Here is an 18,733-nt window from a genome sequence, read left to right on the forward strand (position 1 = left end):
TGGTCCTTCATGGGCTGCAGGGTGACAACCTGCCTCACTATGATCTTCACCACGGATTACAGGGGAGCCAAAGCTCTGAGTCCTTCCCCTGTTCCGTGGGGTCCCTCCCATGGGAATAAGTCCTTGATGGACCTCTCCAATGTGGGTCCACCCCCCCGCCTCCCTGGGCTGCAGGTCTTCCATATCTACTGTCCCGAAGGTCATTCCTCCATGGGGTGCAGGGGGTCTCTGCACCCCAGTGGTTTTTCATAGGATGCAATCCTTCACCAAGGGTGAGCTGTACCAACATGAGTTCCCCACAGGGCCACGAGTCCTACTGGGGAATAACCAGCTCCGGCATGGGCTTTCCTCTCCACGGGCCACAAGTCTCTTGACCCTCCTGGGCCTTCCGCGGAGGGTAACAGCCTTCTCCCATGCATCCATCTGCTCCAACATGGGCTTCTCATAGGGCAGGCCTGGGGACTGCAGGGTCGCTTCTCTCCGGGCTAGGTACCCTCGCGGCCCATGCCGGCCTGCCATCACTCATTCCCCTCGCCATGGTGGGGGAGGCAGCGGGGCCACCCGGGAGCTTTGGTCAGCTCTTCCCTGGCTGGAATTTCTTCTGCACAACAAGTTTTTTCTTAAATATGTTATCACAGAGGCATTACTAAAAGTTCTGATTGGCTCTCCTCCTTGGTCCGCACCAGGAAGTCTGCCCTGGGGCCATCCATCATCAGCTCCAGGGGGGGAAAAACCACATAAACCCACGACAATGATAAAACCCCTGGGCAGTCTTTGCAAGTGCAGTTCTGGCTGTGGTCTAGGCTGCAAGGTTCAGCTTGAAAGATGGGGCTGCCAAAGCAGGTGCTGAGCAAGGATCTGGGTGAAGTCTTGCAAACATTCACAATAGTCATCGTAGCAGGGCTCCTGTCTGTCAGACACAAGAAAAGGATTAAAATTACCCTGAACAGCCTATGATTATCTCACGTTGAGAGCAAAAATGTCCTTTCTAGGAAAGAAGAAAGGCACGCTCCCACTCAGGAGCATGTAGGCTCTTCCAAAGCTAATTTATGATGGAGACGTGGAAATTGTTAATTACTCCTGTGGAAACAAACCACTGTTACAGCTTCAGATAGTTTTCTGTTTCCAGGCTTTCTGACAGTTTTCACTTGTTCCTGATTTTATGAAGAAAGTTCCTTGGGGGGTGGCAGCGTACTTCTCAGGTTTGGCCTCAGTCTAAAGGTGAATATTTCAAGAACTCTCAGCAAAATCAGCCCAGCTGTTTTTATGATATGTGGGTGTGAAGAGAAACCAGCTATTCCTGTTTGTTCCGGTTGCAGCTTCTCTGACCTCATAACTCAAGAACAGCTGACGCTAGGAAATTTGAACTTAGCTTGTTTTATAGACCTCGGTGATGAAGGAGAAAACAGTTCATGTCTGAAGAAAATCAATTCAATATTTCTGGAGTTGGGAGCAATTAAAGTAGAAGGCCAAGTTTTACTTTGAAATACAGCAGCACAGCTCCACTGAAATGCCAGTCTGAAGGTAGAACTCATCCTGGCACAGTTTGTACATATTGATGAAGAATTTCATTTTTCCTAGAATGTTAAACAGAGGTTGAAGAGAAATCTCAGATTTATTCTGCATGAAAGGCCCAGTTCCAGCTCTGATGCCAAATATGAATCAAAGTATAAATAATATGCATTCAGCACGGAGTAAATATCTCAGCCGTGTCAATGGGAGGTTTGTGCAATGATCAGAAATAGGATTTTGCCATGTATAACAATTAACTTTTGCAGATAACATTATTTATTCTGAACATATTTCTTATATCCAGTATTGCTAGGTAAGAAATTTGCCATTTTCCACTCCTATTTTTCTCTGTTCCCCTTTTTCTTTTTTCTGTCTTTCTCCCTACTCCCTGTCTTGGGGTATCTCCTTTGTCCTGCCTTCCTTCTTTCCTTCCTTGTAGCAATGCTCTAAGCCTGCTATCTGCAGGGGTGTCCCTAATATCTTCCCCATTCCAGGGAGTAGTAAAGAGTTAATACTGGCATTTAAGTGTTGGTTTGGGGCTTTAACTTGACATGTTGGTGGCAGTAGAAAGACACAAACTTTCAAGTCCTAGAAACCCAGAACACAAGTATGGATTACATCTCATCAAAATGCTGTATTAGAAAAACTGCAAATGAACAGCAGTTATGAAATCAAGCCTTCGTACTCCTAAGCCTTTAAAAGAAGCCTCCCCAAATGGCCTGGCCATCCCCTGACATCTCTTGACACAATTCTCTATTTGGTCTGACAGTCATGTCCCTCAGCAAGGCCCTCTGGGTCTAGCTGAGGTCAATTTGTCAGCCAGGGCTCTCATCCATCCACTTCAAGAGGATTCTACCTCTTGTGATTTGGAGTCAGAGCACTCAATTCTTCCACCTCAGCTGAGTGTTGGTCGTCATGACATATATTTGCAGTTAAGCAAATGAGATTGTGGCCTCATTTTGCGTGAGGAGGCATCTTTTTAAATTGATTTTATCTTCATAAGCTGTATGCCATGCATACATGGTAGAAAATTTTGCTGTACATAGAGATGATGCTTCCATTCCATATGAGTCAATTTTGCTCAAGGTCTAGACGTAACAGAGACTAACAAGGAGCTTCGCATGTCTGGATTTATATCTCCTCTCCCAGCAGAAACACTTCAGACTCACCTCAGTATGCTCCATCTGATCCATGGTATTGTCTTCCTTGGGCAGATTGTGTCAATAGCTTTTTCTAATTTCCAACAAATGAAATACCTTGATATATTTACTGGAAGAGGAGCCTAGATCTAAACTGTAATGGATTACATTTTTTTTCTGATTTGTTTATTGATAAAAAGATGAACAAAAAGAACCCCATGAAATATAAATGTGTATGTTAATTAGAAGTAACACTGATATGCCCAGCCTTATTCCCCCACAACTGCTGCTATAATGTGTCTGTGCCTGTGGGTACACAGGAGGGACAGCTTGTCAGTCCAAAGATTTCATCTTTGAACAAGAAGACTCTTCAGCATAATCATACACACAACACAGAAAAACATGTAAATGTACCTCACCAGGCGCCTGCTAGGAATGGATTTGCATAGCTGCCATCAGCAATTCTTATTCTGTGGAGGGTGAGTTTGATCATATTCATACCTGAGAACAAATGAGTGAATGGGTGATTCGTTTTTTTAAACAGAGATTACAATTGATCATTTTGTCCTACCATCTAAAAATATTACTCCCTTTCTCCCTTCCCCTTCTGTCCTCCCTTTCCTCCTCCACCTTGCAATTATTGTGGTTTTTTTAAGGCTAGTAGCTCAGCAGGGCTGTCTCAGGAGGGAGTTGTAGGGAGAAGCATGCACTGACATGATCCCGTTAGTAAACCGTGCCACCATGATGAAACTGGAGCTTTGGAGGGGTCAATCTGCACTGATGGCTCAAAGGGTGTTGTAAAAACAGTGTGAAACAACAGAGTGCTTTTGGCCTTGCAGCTCTCCAGGTATAGAGCCAGCCCCAGGATGGCTCCAGCTTGGCAGTGCTTTTTGGGTTTCAGTACGATCAGACATCTCACATGAGCTGAGGGGTCAGGCCTGTTGTTCTACAGAGCCTGCAAGACAGTCGAGCATGTGTGGTTACTTGGGCCATGAATTGAAAATGAGGGGTGAGGTGGGGCATGCTCACCCAAGTTCTGCTGCAGAAAAAACCAAATGAACCTCTTCCTTCGTCCATCCATTCATCCATCCATGCGACTGGAGAGCTGTGTTCCAGTGGCTTTGTACCTCTGTCATTTGTGGATAACTGAACACCCTCTAGAATTAAAAAGCTTCCATGGAATCATACAGGAAAAGTTTTAGTCTGTTGTAGAAAAAGATCTGAATATTTATTAAAACTTAAAGAATTTTGAAGAATAATTTCTGCAGCAACCTGCTAGTTTCATCCCTGCTAAGCTTTCCCCGTGATTTTTCTCTAAGACCCTCATATGGGCTGCATGCATTAGGAAAGCCCTAATGCTACGTACATCTGGTGCCTGGCCCCAGAGCTTGGGTTGCCCCCTCTTTTTTACTGGACAGTTGTTGTTCTGGAGCCACAAAGGGAGCAAGATTTAAAATGTTTCCCTTTCAAGCAGAAGTGAAGCACAGCAACTCTCTGCAAAGTGACTCAGCCTGACCTTGGGCATGTCTCTTTTTCTGCCGTTCCAGAAACAAGAGGCAGAGCTCTCCAGCTGCACCCTTTCCCCTTCCTCCCCATGCCTGTCCCACACTCCCCTCAAAGTCTACAATTGGCAGGAAGATAGAGCTACTAAGATAACTCAGTGCATCCGTCTTATATCAGAGGGTTCTTGTTGAGGGAGGTCATGCTCTCCCTGTGCCTCCAGAGCCTCTCTGTGGGTGACTGGGCAATAAAGAAGCTGAAAATCTCCTGCTCAGGTTAAAGGATGGTATTAGATGTTTTGCTTTCGAGCAATTCCACATAAAAAATAAATATCTCTTTTGTTTTCAGGTTTCATTTTTAAAGCAGCTTGTAAGAATTATCATCATATTCACTTTTTAACCATGCACTGTCAAGAGTGCAGAGGTGAAAGCATGTTCGTGTCCAGCCACTCCCAAGACCCCAGTGAGTGAGTAGAGACAGCACTGTCTCTGTTTCAATTCAGGGCTGAGCCCTGCATTGCTCCTTCTCCTGTCTTCTGGAAATATCACATCTGGACTGACTCCAAACCTGAAAAATTTTAGCCCTGTTAAATAATCATTGTGACAGTTATGTGTCTCTTAAAACCACAGGCTTATTAGAGAACCATAATTTTGGTCAGTGCCTTAGGTACATTCTTCCTTTTTGCCCTCCTTTCAGTCCTTTTCTAAGCTATTCCACATACATATTTAACATGTGCCAAAGATTTTTACGTATAAAAAGAGGGAAAGTTTGGAAACAGCATTGGATAAGTTAGGTAATATGATGTAATTTCAAGGAATAAGTCTGGATATTTTTTTCCTCCTACATGGTACATGTCACGTAGCTTGGAAGATCAGTTAGTGCCTTGGGCACGTCCATGGTAGCTAGATGATTTTTCAAGGGACATGCTGAAAAAATAAAATAGCCAAGCTTGAACCCAGTGCAAAGAGTTATACAGCCTTTGACTGAAGTTAGTTACTAAACCCAAAGATGAATCTGACTGTAGAAATTAAAAATGTGTCACAAAAAAACCTGTAAAGTGCCCAATGCACTGCTGATAAATATGGAACATTTGTGTCTTGCTAAGTGTATTTTTTCATAATTACCAGTATATGGATTTGTATTTTTGAAAGCCCTAACAGTGAGTCTCCTGTGATGGATGGACAATAAAAAAGGACTAATTGGAAGCATTAATTTAGACAGAGGCAGAAGTTGACACGGGGCTCTGTGTAAGAGATGCTTTATATTACCATAGCAAGTACAAAGTGTTTGCCTGTAATTTGCAAGCTCAAATCACACTACCTTCACAAACAAATTGTTGAAAACTGTTGCTGTGCCATTTTTTCCTCTTTTTGTTTTATTATACTCCTGATAAATATCTTGGACCCAAGGTCATCTTAAGGAAATAGTTGTAATGCAATAGAAACCTTGCTGTAGGTGCTGCTGTGTTTCTGGCAATGTAATTGACAGTGAATGAGTATGCAGGAGCAGCTCCCAGCAGGGACACTTTTGAATAAATATACAGTAAGTGAGCACAGCAGATTGGGAGACTGATGTATCTGCATAAGGAGCAGTTTGCTGTAGATACCCTCAAAACTCTTCTGTGAGAGCAGAGGTACATGTCCATTTTGCTGCTCCCCCTGCTTTATCCGCTTGCTCCCATCCCGGTCCCAGTTCAGTAAAGTGTGATCATGTGTGATACTTCTGGCACATGGGTGATGCCTCCAATATCAGATGGAAGCAGCTCTTGTTCCAGTGCCTTCCTGAGGCAGCGTTCAGAACAGGAAGCTGGATTCTGTTTGCACCAAGATACAACCTTAGGCAGTTTTCTTGTTATTTGAGGGATTTCAATCGCTGGCCTTACTTCATGCCAGATCACTTGTTTGTAGTCACTATATACAAGTTACTGTTTGTGAATAATCTTGGGCTAAGCAGCTGTTTTTCACATCTTTGGTATGCAAGTATTTGAGTTTTATTTAAATCTCCTATTTGACTGGAACACTGATTTCCAAAAAACTAGGTAAAAGGGGAAATTAAGCACCTAAGCACCAAAACAAGGTTGTGCTAAGCTGTCATGATGGCTTCAGGTGGCCCACCCAGCACCCAGATTTGAAGAGAACAAAAAATGAACCTTTCCACTCCTTTGACTACTCCTTCCAGTTCTTAATTGTCATTGATCTTCAAATTATTTCTTACTTCTAATTTGGTCATTGGTCTTCAGCTCCCAAACATGTTTTACTTCTGTGAGTTCCTTTACTGTGTCCTGTGTTCTCCTCTCAGAGTCATTTGTATGTTGAATTGTCTTACTAATTGCAGAGGAGTTGTCCTGGATTTACACTGCTGCAGCAGAAGCCACCATCAGTTCCAGGGGTCTTTTCCTGACGCTGCTATCAATGGTCCTGGAATTGGTCCCTCAATCAAGCCTTCTGGTTTTTATTTCCATCCGATCCTTTCAACTCGTATTGAACAGGGCTGAAATTCCTTCAGAATTCCTTCTTTATCTTCAGATTGTGTCCTTCGTATAATGCTTCTTGATATTCCTTCCTCTTAGTGTCCTGACCTTTACTAAGGCTGTTGCTAATATATTCTCTTAGCCATGGTAGTTAATGCTAATGCAAGGATTAATGTTCTCCTGCAGCTTTAACACTGATATGCCACACTTAGTGCTCTGTCTTCAAACAAAATTGCATTCTGATATTGCACTTTACTGTGGGAATAATTTTGCTGTTTGGGTACAATGACAGCTGAGAATGCTTAAAAAGAGAGAGAGAGAGAAAATGTAATAAGGCAAAAGCGTGACAAGACACTTATGTCAGTATTATCATTGCATTTCACAGGAGTGTAACATCTGACTGCCACACAGCTCTTCCGGCATCTGTCTGTTGAGGACCAAGAGTGATGTTTATGTGTAGCTCATTCAAAGTGCTTGAACAGAAAGTTCTTCATTTGTCAATAGCTCTGCTGTGCCCTAGTTTCAAGGTTATGTTTTCTATATTAATAAATTAAGTCCAGACCAAGGAAAGCCTGGAACAGAGCAGTGTAGGCAGTAAAAACATGTTATTATCTATTTCAGAGATAAATTTGTCTTTCCAAGCACACCTCTGGGTATGTTCACACTTGCATTGTTTCTAAGGAAACAACTCACAGCTGTGTTGGAGGTTTGTTGCCAATGCGCCAGGAAATCTCAAGCCCTCCCTGGGACCCAGGCAGTCACACATATCAAGAACAGTGCAGTGAAGCCAGGTGCTACCACTGATGTAGGCAGTGACACTACCAAAAATCAAATGTTCCCATTCCATGGCTGGCATTTCTGCCCTTCCAAGAGAAAACAATCAATACCCCTCAAGAGCAGAGCAGTTGGATCACGGGGCTAGAGACACATCGCACAGCAAAGCATCAGGACAAGCACCTCAGGACTTTGCTGCTGCGATGCTTTTTTGGCACAGGACACCTGGGCTATCCGGGTACTATAAAGGCAGAGGTGTCTGAGCACTTGGTGTTCTCAGCAGCCATCCAAGGTTGCTGTGCAGCATTGCACAGTTGTCGTGCTCTTGGAGGGAAGATGGCGCAGGGGAGAGGTAGAAGAACAGCCACTCTCTACTTTGCCTGCTAATTCCAGTCCTATCAGAGTAAGTACTGCACTTTGGGAACTATGTTATAGCCTGACTGAAATAAAATGAGGCTCCCAGCGTAGTTGTTGGAGGGGGAAGGAGAGAGATAAGATGTCCACGTCATATCACCAACAACATAACTAGTATTAACGAAACAGAAGTCAAGGATGAATGAGCATTGAGGCCGAGCTAACTTTCACATCAGGAGAAGATCCCTGAAGGGCTGTGTGCTGACAGGGCAACATGGAAAAGCTGGTACATTTAATCTCTTCACAAGGGCTGTTCTGTGAATAATCAGAAATTGTTAGGGTTGTCAGTCCAATTTCCTTCCAAAATAAAATTTAAGTGTGGAGGTGATGACATTTCAGGAAGGGGTAAAATAAATTCTCTCCTCAATATAAATAGTGGCAGGTCTAACCAGAAAAGAAAGACGAATAAAATATCTTAACCTGTAAAGTACTGTGCAAATAATGCTGCAATAGGGGGTATACTCATTATTATTACTATAATTCCAAAGAGTTATTCAGTGTTGATCGTGTGAAGAAGCGCGTATGACAGTGCCAGCCTGTCACATTTAAAGCAGGATGAAACTCTAATGATCTGAGTCCACTATGAACACTTAAATCATTGAATGTAAATGATGTTTCAGATATACAGTATGTTCCTGTGAAAAGACAAGACCAACACATGTTCAAAATAACATTCCAAAAAATAGCAAACATGTTGGTAGTGCATTTTTTATTTCTTCTAAATGGAAATGAGCATTTAAAAAGAGACCATCCACACATAAAGGCAAAACATTTTACTTTGTTGTGTAACTGCATTCATGCTGAATAAGAAATATGAATTGCAGAAGTGAATTAACTGCAGAGTTGATAGAGCATATCTTTATAAAGTGAGATCCTCTTCCTAACTTCACATGTATTTCCATTTGAATTACTGATCCTCTGACTAATCAAATATGCTGTGTCACTATGTCATCTCACCCTTCTGTTCTTTGTGTATGATATTGCTTATCTTCACCTCTTGAATCTTATTCAGAAGCAATAACACTGAGTGAAATATAAGCAGTGGAGTCCTGCTCTCATTAGCAGAAATTATATCCAGCTTATGCTGTGGCCTTACTTATAAGTATATATGATTTACTGTACCAAGTTGGACCATCATTCCTTCCAGACCAATACCCAGCTTCAAAGGATGGCAAAAAAATCCATATTTCAATACCTGTGCATTCTTGCAGTTCACCTAATGGAGCAAAAACGACATTCTTCATCTCTGCATTGAGCAGCTGATATTTTGAAGAAGGGAACTTGATCTTTCCCTTTTTATCTTTGCATGTCCTAATGCAATGTGCACCTCTGACACTCTAGAGTTTCAGGTGTGCACCTCCATTTGTTTGCAGGCTGTGGAGGGGCTTTGTTGACTCCCTTGGGCCATACATAGATTTTCTTGAAGAGTAGTTCACAGAGTAGCCACCCATGTGGCTCAGTGCAGCTGGTCCATGACAAAATCCAAGTTAATTTGAAATCAGCTTTTTAACTAAAGCCAGGTTCAATTCAAGACAGCAGAGAGGCAGTACAAACTTTTGTTCCAGAAGCCAAAGGAAAGCTGTCACTACTCTGTAGGAAGGATGAACAGAAGTGGAAAGTAACAGCTCCCTTCTTTCCCCAGCAACCTTACATCCACTCCAGAGGCTTAGCTAGTGTAATCCAGCAGATAATAAGAGCAGCCTTTCTGGCCTTACATCCTTTGCTGTTCTGGACAGCACAGGAGAAAATCTGGACATGGAAACTCTTGCTCCCTATTATGTCCCAAGCCTACCTTGGGAGTTATTCCCATTCACATCTGACCCTTTGTATCCCCAAACCAGTCCCCAGTCCCCCCTACTGGAAATGCTGACTCCCTTGATTTTGACCTGGTTTTGTTCTCATTTGCACAGATGATAAACTGAGACAGTAAAGAACAAGCATCCCCCACATTTACTCATTCTGAGGCAGTGTCCCTTTTCTTTCAACTGGGCAATGGTCAAAAAGTCAGAGTAAAGCTTTCCTGCAGGTAAATATAATAATTACTTTCTAATTGTGCATTGCCTACCCACATAACAAATCAGTGCAGGCTTCTCATTACCGTCTCTCATTAGAGATCCAGTACAAGGATACCCAGGCACTTGGAAGTAATAATGTGTTTGAAGGGGGCATAAGTAATAAATCATCCAGATTACTTTCAGTGAACAGATGAAATGACAGAAATGCCTTCAGGGTTTGTAGAAGTCAGTCAGCCTATGCATAAGTATAGCATCCCTTCTGGCTGCAATATGAACGTTTCTGTACCTGCAGCTGGAGAATTTAAACACAGCTTTTGCAAGTAGAGGAAAAAAAAGTCTCCACTGTCAAAGCCGAGGGATCCACAAGTAGGGTGCTCTGCTCTGCCTCCTCACCACTTGTCCTACAGTATGTTACAATATTTGAAATCAGCCAGGATCAGGAGTTACTGGGAAAGACAGACAGTGGGATAGACAACCTGTTCCTGTAAATGTTTCCTTAGAAAAGACAAGCTAAAAATGACTGTGCCATAATGAAAGAGTATCCTGAGTCTAGAAAAAGCGTTCTTGATTGATAGGTAAGCTGGTGTTACTTAGAGCTGGAGGCTTAGTCTTGAAGAAATTAGGTTTGGAAAAGACATATAAACTGGTGCTGGAATCAAAAGCCTTTGACTTGGTTACCTCCAGCAGCAAGTGGGAGGTTTTTGAAAGGAGTGCAGCAGGCCTAGGAGCTGTGGGTTTTTTGGAAAAAGGTTTATGCATGAAGAAGTGGCTTCTACTTCCTCATGCTACCAGACATCTTGCCTTGCAGGGGTCAGGTGTAGCTGATCCGTAGTGTGCTGTTCTGTTGAGAGGCAATAGCTCCTAGTTTCAGCTGAATTTGTGTTTGCCCACTTACCCTCTAATATGAGAAAGAAAAATGCTTCCTAATCCATCCCCATGGAAAGGCTGTCAGGCCCTGCTCTCATCTACTCTTTGTGCCAGTGAAGTGTTGCTGTATAAGGCTTGTTGTCTGGTGTTTTGTAGAAACTGGTTCTGAATGTCCAAAGCAGTGGAATTTCATCTCCTTGAAAGTATCACAATACAGGGACTATATTTCACCTTTTCAGACATCACTTTTATTTATTCCTTTAGGGCTTGCTTTATGATGATGCCATCTAAATACATAGAGGGATATGAAGTGAGATTCCTCTCAAGTAATTTTCATCACCTGAAGGTTGGACATCAAGTTAAAACTCATCATCCTCAATGTTACCTCTTTTGCTAATGGCAAGAGAGGAGCCTCTCTGGGGTACCAGTCAGCCTGTGGGTGGGTCAATTGCCTGCCAGAGCCTCAGATACCTTAGGCTAAGCATGTAGCTTTTGCATATCTGAAGTAACTCACTGTTTGGGGAGTTTTCAGAAACCTTTTCAAGACGGCTTTGAATCCTTCTTTCCCCTTCTTATCGCTGCTTGTGAAATGGATACCCTTGCTTGAGTTAGCATCAGTAACACCAACTACATCCTCTCTTTGGCAAGATCCTATTTTAAGCTTTTCATCAGAGGCCACAGCTATTTGTGTCATTGTCAAAACTCTTCAAAAGGTCTGCTGACATTGATGGTAGGTCTCTTAGAAGCCAAAGGTTCTGCAGTAACATAAATAGGATCAGCAGCACTAAGTGCAGGTGAAAGAAAAGCCAGCTGCACATCCTTTCTGTCTCCCTTGGCAACAGCATCCTGCCAACAAAAACTGCTGCCAAGTAAAGGCTGGAAAGGAAGGGATGTGCATTTGCAAAGCTGGGGCTGGACAAGCTTTGTGTGAGGGGGGAGCTGTCAGACCAAGGAAGGCTCATGTGCTTTTAAAATTATTTTTGGTTTGTTCCATGTGTTTTTGGACAAGGGAGTGCACAGAGCCTCTGTCCCCATAAAGAGTTTTCATATTATGAAATTCCAAACGAAGTCTCTGCAGTTTTGAGCCATATGTTTCCATCTATGACAGCACACAGGGAAGAAATCTGTGGTGAATTACTACTTACAGATGTGGCAAATCTTCCAGCAAAGGTTAAAATACGTGGCATGGTTCTCTTGTTACGCCAGCTGCAGCTTCGTGCTAAATCATTGTTTGAGCAGCAAGCTCTTAATCAGCCCTGAGTTCTAGAAACTGCTAAACAAGCTGATATTTGTAAGGACCAGGTTTGTGGGCTTTTTTTGTAATGCACTAAATATCTTTATCTAGAAAAACCTTCAGACAGGAAACAATAAGGGCAAAAAGTAAACTGCAAAGGGAGAAAAGGAGCATCATCACAAAAGCACAAAAAATCCAAAGCAGAACTAAGGTTATTATTTGTACTCTATCTTCCCATGTCCTCGTGGCTGTGAAAACAGCATTTGTGTAACTGTGGGTAAAATGGGCTTGTGATATATGCGCCTGCCTAGCCTTCCTGATAGGGACTTTCATCTCGAAAAATCAGCACTGGAGTCACTGTCAGAGGCCCCGTAGTGCTGCCAAATCTCAAACCTATTGTCACAACATCATTTCTTTCTGATTTCACTGCAGCATCAGAAAATAAATCTGGTGGCAATATGCTTATGTCCAAGGCCTGAAAAAAAATGAGGATGTTCTCACCTGCTATGATAAGAGAGAAGAAGGAACTAGCTTTTCTCTCCAGAAAAATATTAGGAATTAATTTCATGAGGAGCCCATATCACAAACTGCTCAGGCTGTTACAGCACCCCTGGATGCAACAGGGACTCTGAAGCAAAAACTGAGTAGTGGGGATTGCACTCTGGCTCCTGGGGGATTCCCACACCACTCTCAAGAAGCCCCCAACTTGTTGCTCTCTTAACATTTCCATGTGCCTTTTGAGGGATTGGTAGTTGGCTGCACAGGGCACATTTTTGTGCTCTTCAGGCAGCATGTTCTTCCAGACACCCAGCTGTGCAAAAGAGACAGAGAGAAACAGAAAAAGAAAAGAAGGAATGGAAGAAAGAAGTCAGGATTATAGCTTTAGAAATCACAGATCTGTGGACTTCTTTATGGTTACAAATAAAAATTGCCCATTCACCACTGAAGAGTGAAGAAATAAAATACGGAACATGCATTTTGATGCCAGGGAAGGAGAGAAGATAATCACTATTTCATTCCCTGTATTTTCCTCTGACAGGAATATTAATATCATTAGAGATAATTGAATGAAGTGGAAAGTCTGGTGGAGGTACAGAAGCAGGAGGTAGATCTGTAAAATCTATCCACACACAAAAAGCTGAACACTGCTCTGGAGGGAGGGCACTCAGCCTTGAAACAGGGACAGAACTGTCTCACAAGGGCGTGCAGCTGGGGTGCTTGTTGCTGTTTTGTTCCCAGAAAACGAGAACTGCCAGCAATCCTCTGGCATCTGAATAGACCCATGTCAGACAAACTGTATCTGGACTTGATGGGAAACCAAGCTGGAATACCAAGCAGCCCTTCGATCTGCTGGCAGAGAGGGAGACCGGCTCAGTAAGTAATCTTGCCTTGCAGTTGCAAAGGTACTCCATAAAGGAGTGAGCCCTCTCGCTGCACAGCCCTGCAAGACACGCCTGCCTGGGCTGTCTCTGTCCTCATTCCTCCAAACCAGTTCCAACAATAACAGCAACTCCTGCGTGCAGCTGCCTCATTAGAGAGAAGATGTATTTTTCCTTTTTCTACTGAGGGATGAAGCTTCCAAATCTGTGTGATGTGAGCAGGTGAGGATGTCTGCTGACAAGTCCAAATGATATTTTCAGGTAAGTGCTTACCTAGAACAAGCAGCTACAGTCAGACGCTTTCTTTTTATTACCCTCCTCTCAGTAATTACTGTTGTCCTGGAGTCCCAATAAGCCTTTTCACAAGCTTCAGCAGCTCCAATATCTGTATATATTTAGCTGAGTAGGGGATCTGAACAATTTCTAAAGCACCTATTTCCATAGTATCTGTGAGTCTCTAGTGCAGTGGGAGAATGTGGGACTTGCTCTGTGACCACACTACACTGTCCTTTTTGTATGAACCATTGTTTAACTCTCTGGAGGACCAGAAATTAATTTTAATTCAGACTCACTCTCTCGAAGTCTGTGATGTAAGTGCATCTTAAGGCAATAATAGTGTTCTGCAATATTTTTATACTGTTAACGGACTGGGGCATCTTGCCCCATGAAAACTGTATCTTCTGTTAATGTTGTTGCACAGGGAGTGTCAGCAAGTGCTGCTTAATTTGTGTTTGTATATGTGATTCCAGAGCTTCTGATGATGATGTTTATGTTACTGCAAATAGAACTGTTACTCTGTGTTTCTCATTCCCTGCATTTTACCAAATACTTTGTGTACTGAAGTTCACGATGATCATTCTATCTAATACTTACACGGGAAAACAGATAATAACTTGTAAGTCAGTATCTGGGAGTTTAGGCATGACAAATAGACTGGTGGGGGAAAAAAATTTTCTATGCAGAGTAACCTACTTTTTCTTCCCTCTGTTCTGCCACCAGTCACGGAGATTAAATTTGCTTAACTCTTTGTTTGTACAAATGCTGCTTTATTGTGAGTGAAAATTGTATTGCTTTGAGAGACTACAAAGAAGTGACCGTAGTGAAAGTAAGAATACATACTTTCTGCACAGTTTCCATCTATTAAAGATTCATTTTGCTCCCTGTAACATTTTAGGTTTGCTGAGAGACACATGAGAAGTTAATAGTGTCCAGAAGAAAGCTTTTGTTACTACAATAACATCACTGTTGCTTTGAACAGGTTTTGCACAACCTTCTCTCACAATTAGGGAGTCAAGACGGAAGCATGGAGAGGCTTCAGCATCCCCTACTCTGTCCATGTGCACCCAAGCCCTGGGTCTGTAGATAATGGGTCCTTTGTAGGACAGCTCCCGTTGCTTCCCTTGCCCACGGCAGTCTGAAATAATGAGTCCAGCAGTAGGTCTCTGCACAAAAAGCTCTTCTGACTTCCTAGAGCAAAAATGTTTGCTAGGCACTGCTCAGGCTGGCTCTGTTTGTCTTGCTGCAAGGTCCAAGGTAGCAGAGGCCAGAAGGGGTCAAACACCAGACTGAGCTTGTTGTGCATGTTCATTTGCTGTAGAAAATGTAAATGTGCAGCTCAAAAGTTTCCACTGTATCTCTGGCAATTAGGACTCGATCCAAAGCTCAATAAAGTCATTGGGAACCTTTCCACAGGCTTTAGATCAGGAATTACGTAAGTTTGTGTTGTTTAAAGGGGGTGCCCCAGGGACGCTGAACGCATGAGCTGACTCGACAGCCGCATGCCTGCTCTGCCATGTCATGCGAAAAATGCTGTTCTAGAAGTGCCCATGAAGTGTCCCGTGCAGCACCAGGCAATATTAACTCCTAAGTGAGACCTTTTATTGTTGTCTTGTGCCAGGACGTGGATCCTGCTGGATGCTCCTGATGTCCTGAGATAAATCAAAGAACATAAGCTGCTGGGGCCTGAATCGATTTCTTCTTCTGTTTGGGAAGGATGCAGTTCTGCCACCTGTGTGCAAATAAAAGGGTCATGAGGAAGTTTCCAAATGGTAAAACCCTGAGGATTTCATAGTCTAGGAAAGCAAAATATTCCTAACTCCTGACTTTTCTGAGACTTGTTAAAGACATAAACCACAGTTTTTTAAAACATTTCTGTAAAGGAACTACTTTATTTTCTTCATATACACAGCTGTACCCCCTGTTTCTGGATTGTTCATGTGAGTGTGCTATTGAAAGAAGCACTGCAGGGAGATCCTGTTGAGATTTGAACCATTGCACCATGTTGTCAGGAAGGAGTTTTTATGGCTAAATGAACATCAGCACCCTTCTGTGCACACTCTGCTGTCACTCTACTGTGCTTAATCCTTGGGTTAATTCATGTTAATGTACTTAATATTGCCTTCCAGGTGCACTGTGCACTATGCAGGACCACAGTTCACACCATAGAGATGTCAGGTCAATCAGCCTTCTTATTCAGGTTGAATGGTTTTAATGTAGCCATAATATTAAACTCCAAAAGCATGAATTTGACACACAACATTTAAAAGACAAAGTTTGTCCCCTTCTGACTCTGAGCTCCTGTACCTTAGAAACGGCTCCTTGTGAAAAAACTTAATTGTGTGAACTCACCTTTGAAAATATAATTAATTATTATTATTTGTTATAACATGCTTGCATCAGTCTATATTAACATAATGCCAGCAGATAGTAAGGACTGTTAGTCCTTACCCCAAAGGGCTCGTGCTCTAATTAAGATTAACACTAAGAGTCTTAGGCAGCTGTAAAAACGGAAGATTTTGGGAAAGAGGTGCAAGGACTGCGCTTTGAACTAAGAGCATTTGCTATGTACCATGTCACGTGGGATATCAAAATTTGGCCAGGGGAACCTGATAGCAACCAGAAGGTTTACTTTAAGTATTAGTGGGACTGGGGGTAAGCTGAGGCACCGGGGTACAGTTGGCATTGTACCCACCATGGCACTTTACTCAGTGCAGGTGCATTTGTGAAGCAGAGGCAGGAACTTTGAAGGGGTTGGTCAGGTCAATTTCTGTGACAAATGCCTCCTGCACCTTAGTGTTGAGAATATAATTTTCCTAGGCTTAAGCCAAAGTTGCCAATAAGGGCAGTCCAATATCAGGGACTTCAGTAAAAGTCCCAGTTTGTAAGACATTGCATATCCTCAAGTGATAGAAAAATAAGTGGAAGGTCTGGGCAATCAAGTCACTGCAAATCCAGCAGGCTTAGGTGTTGATGCAGAGCATCTGAAAATACCGATTCCAGCTTTACTTTTGCTTTCCAGTTGGCTTTTAATCAATTATAAAGCAAATAAATTTTGCTTAAAAGAGCTGGAAAAACCCATGAAGTCCTTATTATCAGCTGTTTCCCCCTAAATATACATCACTGGCTATTTTTACAATTATCTACCATGCTGAATATTTTTTCAGTAGTTGGGGGCATAGATTAGCTCTGGTGGTCACTGAAGGAATTACTGTGGTCCGTTCAACCAGTAAAAAACCACATCCTAAGAAGCTGTAGCTTATGGGACCACGGAGGCTCTGCAGAGGCTGTTAAAGGGAGTCTGGCAGATGAGCAAAATCTGACTGCCACAGCCTGAGACAGCCAAAGTCATGGGAGTTATTGTTTATTGTCAGGTAAATTACTCCTGTTGTAATATTTCCTATAAATATTTATTCATACTTTACAAGCCACCTAAAGGTACTAGCGAAATGCATCTGTTTTCCAGTGCCTGACATGTGGTGACCTGCTACCACAACAGACTGCCCAGAGAGACTATAAATCTTTATAGCAGCAAGCCTCAGATTTATCAGTATTTCAAGAAGTAGCGATGGGTATTAGGCAGGTTTTCAGCCAAAGACCCAGGTTTCTAACTCCAGGGCACAATATGCAGAAAAGCTGACAACTTCCTTATTCCTTAAGGAGTATCCTGGAGAAAAATATTAACCCAATAGAGATGTTTTGCTGTGTGTGAGATATGAAAAAAAGAAGTTACATAAAAAACATCCAAAAATCCTAGCAGGCATTACAATCATTACAATCTAGTATCTCATAAGATCTGCCAATACACTTTATCTTTTGTGCTCAGAACAGCAGGCCTGAAGTTTCCTGGAACATTATCTCCACACACCAAATCCAAAATAAATCGTCATCCTTTCCTCTTTGAATTTGTTTTGTGGCAGCAACTTATCTTGGCATGAAATATTAGCCATATGGACACTAGAATATCTGCTTTGACCTTGACCTCAGAATAAGTACTGCCAAAAATGTGAGGATAACTCCTGCCTTTCATTTCCAAGAGTGATGCTCCATGAGTATAGCCCAATCCGTTCTCCTGGTTGCATCTCAGTGTACAGAATATGTGGGTTTTTTCTTTGACTAGGTGTTCTGCTAAGAGCATATTATCTGTGGCTGGCTAGGAACTGGGAAGCAGTATCCCAGACGATGGTTTCTTTGGCAGAGATGTTTATTCCAGAAATTAAAAACAAAGAGAGAGAGCTAATTTTAGTATCAGGTAGTGGAAAGTGCATTGCTTGTGATTGTCTCTCACTACATTATCTAGTCAGTGTTTTCATTGTCTGGATACTCTCCCAAGTAACAGGAGGCTGCTAGGGGCAAGATAATGCAGATTTTGTTGGTTGCAGAGCTCTGCACTGTTCTGGTTCAGAAATGATGATTAGTGATCATAGTAGAATATTTAGCTGGATAAGAGGAGCAGGTACTGCTCCTTTGGTGAGTTTTTGCTACGTGTATTACACTGTTCACAAACAGGTATGAACGATGCCCAGGACTCAGAATAAACACCTTTCATGGCACTTGCATCTGCCCCACATGCAACAGAATCCCAGGACCCAGCAGACACTTAATCAGAGATCTTTCATTTTCCCAAGTCCGTCTTCCTTTTCCGCTGTGGCCCATAACAGATATCCTCATTTATAGTGTTGAAATAAATGGTATAACAATGCTCATGGAGAAAGCTGGCAAACCAGGAAGGGTAGAGAAGGGGGCAGGAAGGCACTCCACAGTCTTGGCTGGAAGTTGATCATTACCCAGCTTGGAGTCCTGCTGCTTTGACGAACTCATCTCCCTGGTTTGCTAAGACTGTGACAACATCTTTCACCTCAACACCGCTGGTTGAAATTCACACTAGTACAGTGCTAATGGTGCCATCTGATGATGCTCAGTGTACTGTGCAAAATGGATTTATTCCATGTGCTTCCTAGTGGGCAGAGATACACATTACACTTGACAGCTTCAACATATGGAAATAGTGATGTGATTGATGTGGTCCCTGCAGGTCACGCTAACTCACGGTGTATTAGCCCTGCATCCCAGGGAGGCTTATGCTACTGCAGCTGCCCACCTCCATTTTCTGAACTAGGAATAAATGAAAGAATTGATGTTCCCAGTGGTGT

At 42.6% G+C, this 18,733-nt stretch overlaps 1 protein-coding gene across 7 annotated transcripts in view; it reads left to right on the forward strand.

Annotated features, from left to right (window-relative positions):
- Positions 1–18,733, forward strand: part of TMEM108 (transmembrane protein 108) — a 162,230-nt gene that overhangs the window by 130,793 nt on the left and 12,704 nt on the right. The window contains exon 1 of one of the 7 annotated variants that reach the window (XM_027659528.1): positions 13,253–13,565. The exons of the other annotated variants lie outside the window; for them this stretch is intronic. Within the exon in view, the coding sequence (XP_027515329.1) occupies positions 13,553–13,565 (13 nt within the window). The 5' untranslated portion in view covers positions 13,253–13,552. Of the gene's footprint in view, positions 1–13,252; positions 13,566–18,733 lie in introns of those variants that run through there. 7 annotated transcript variants of the gene reach the window in all.

This window comes from Corapipo altera, unplaced genomic scaffold (assembly GCF_003945725.1).
Source record: "Corapipo altera isolate COAL_440 unplaced genomic scaffold, ASM394572v1 44b, whole genome shotgun sequence".
Classification (NCBI taxonomy): Eukaryota; Metazoa; Chordata; class Aves; order Passeriformes; family Pipridae; genus Corapipo; species Corapipo altera.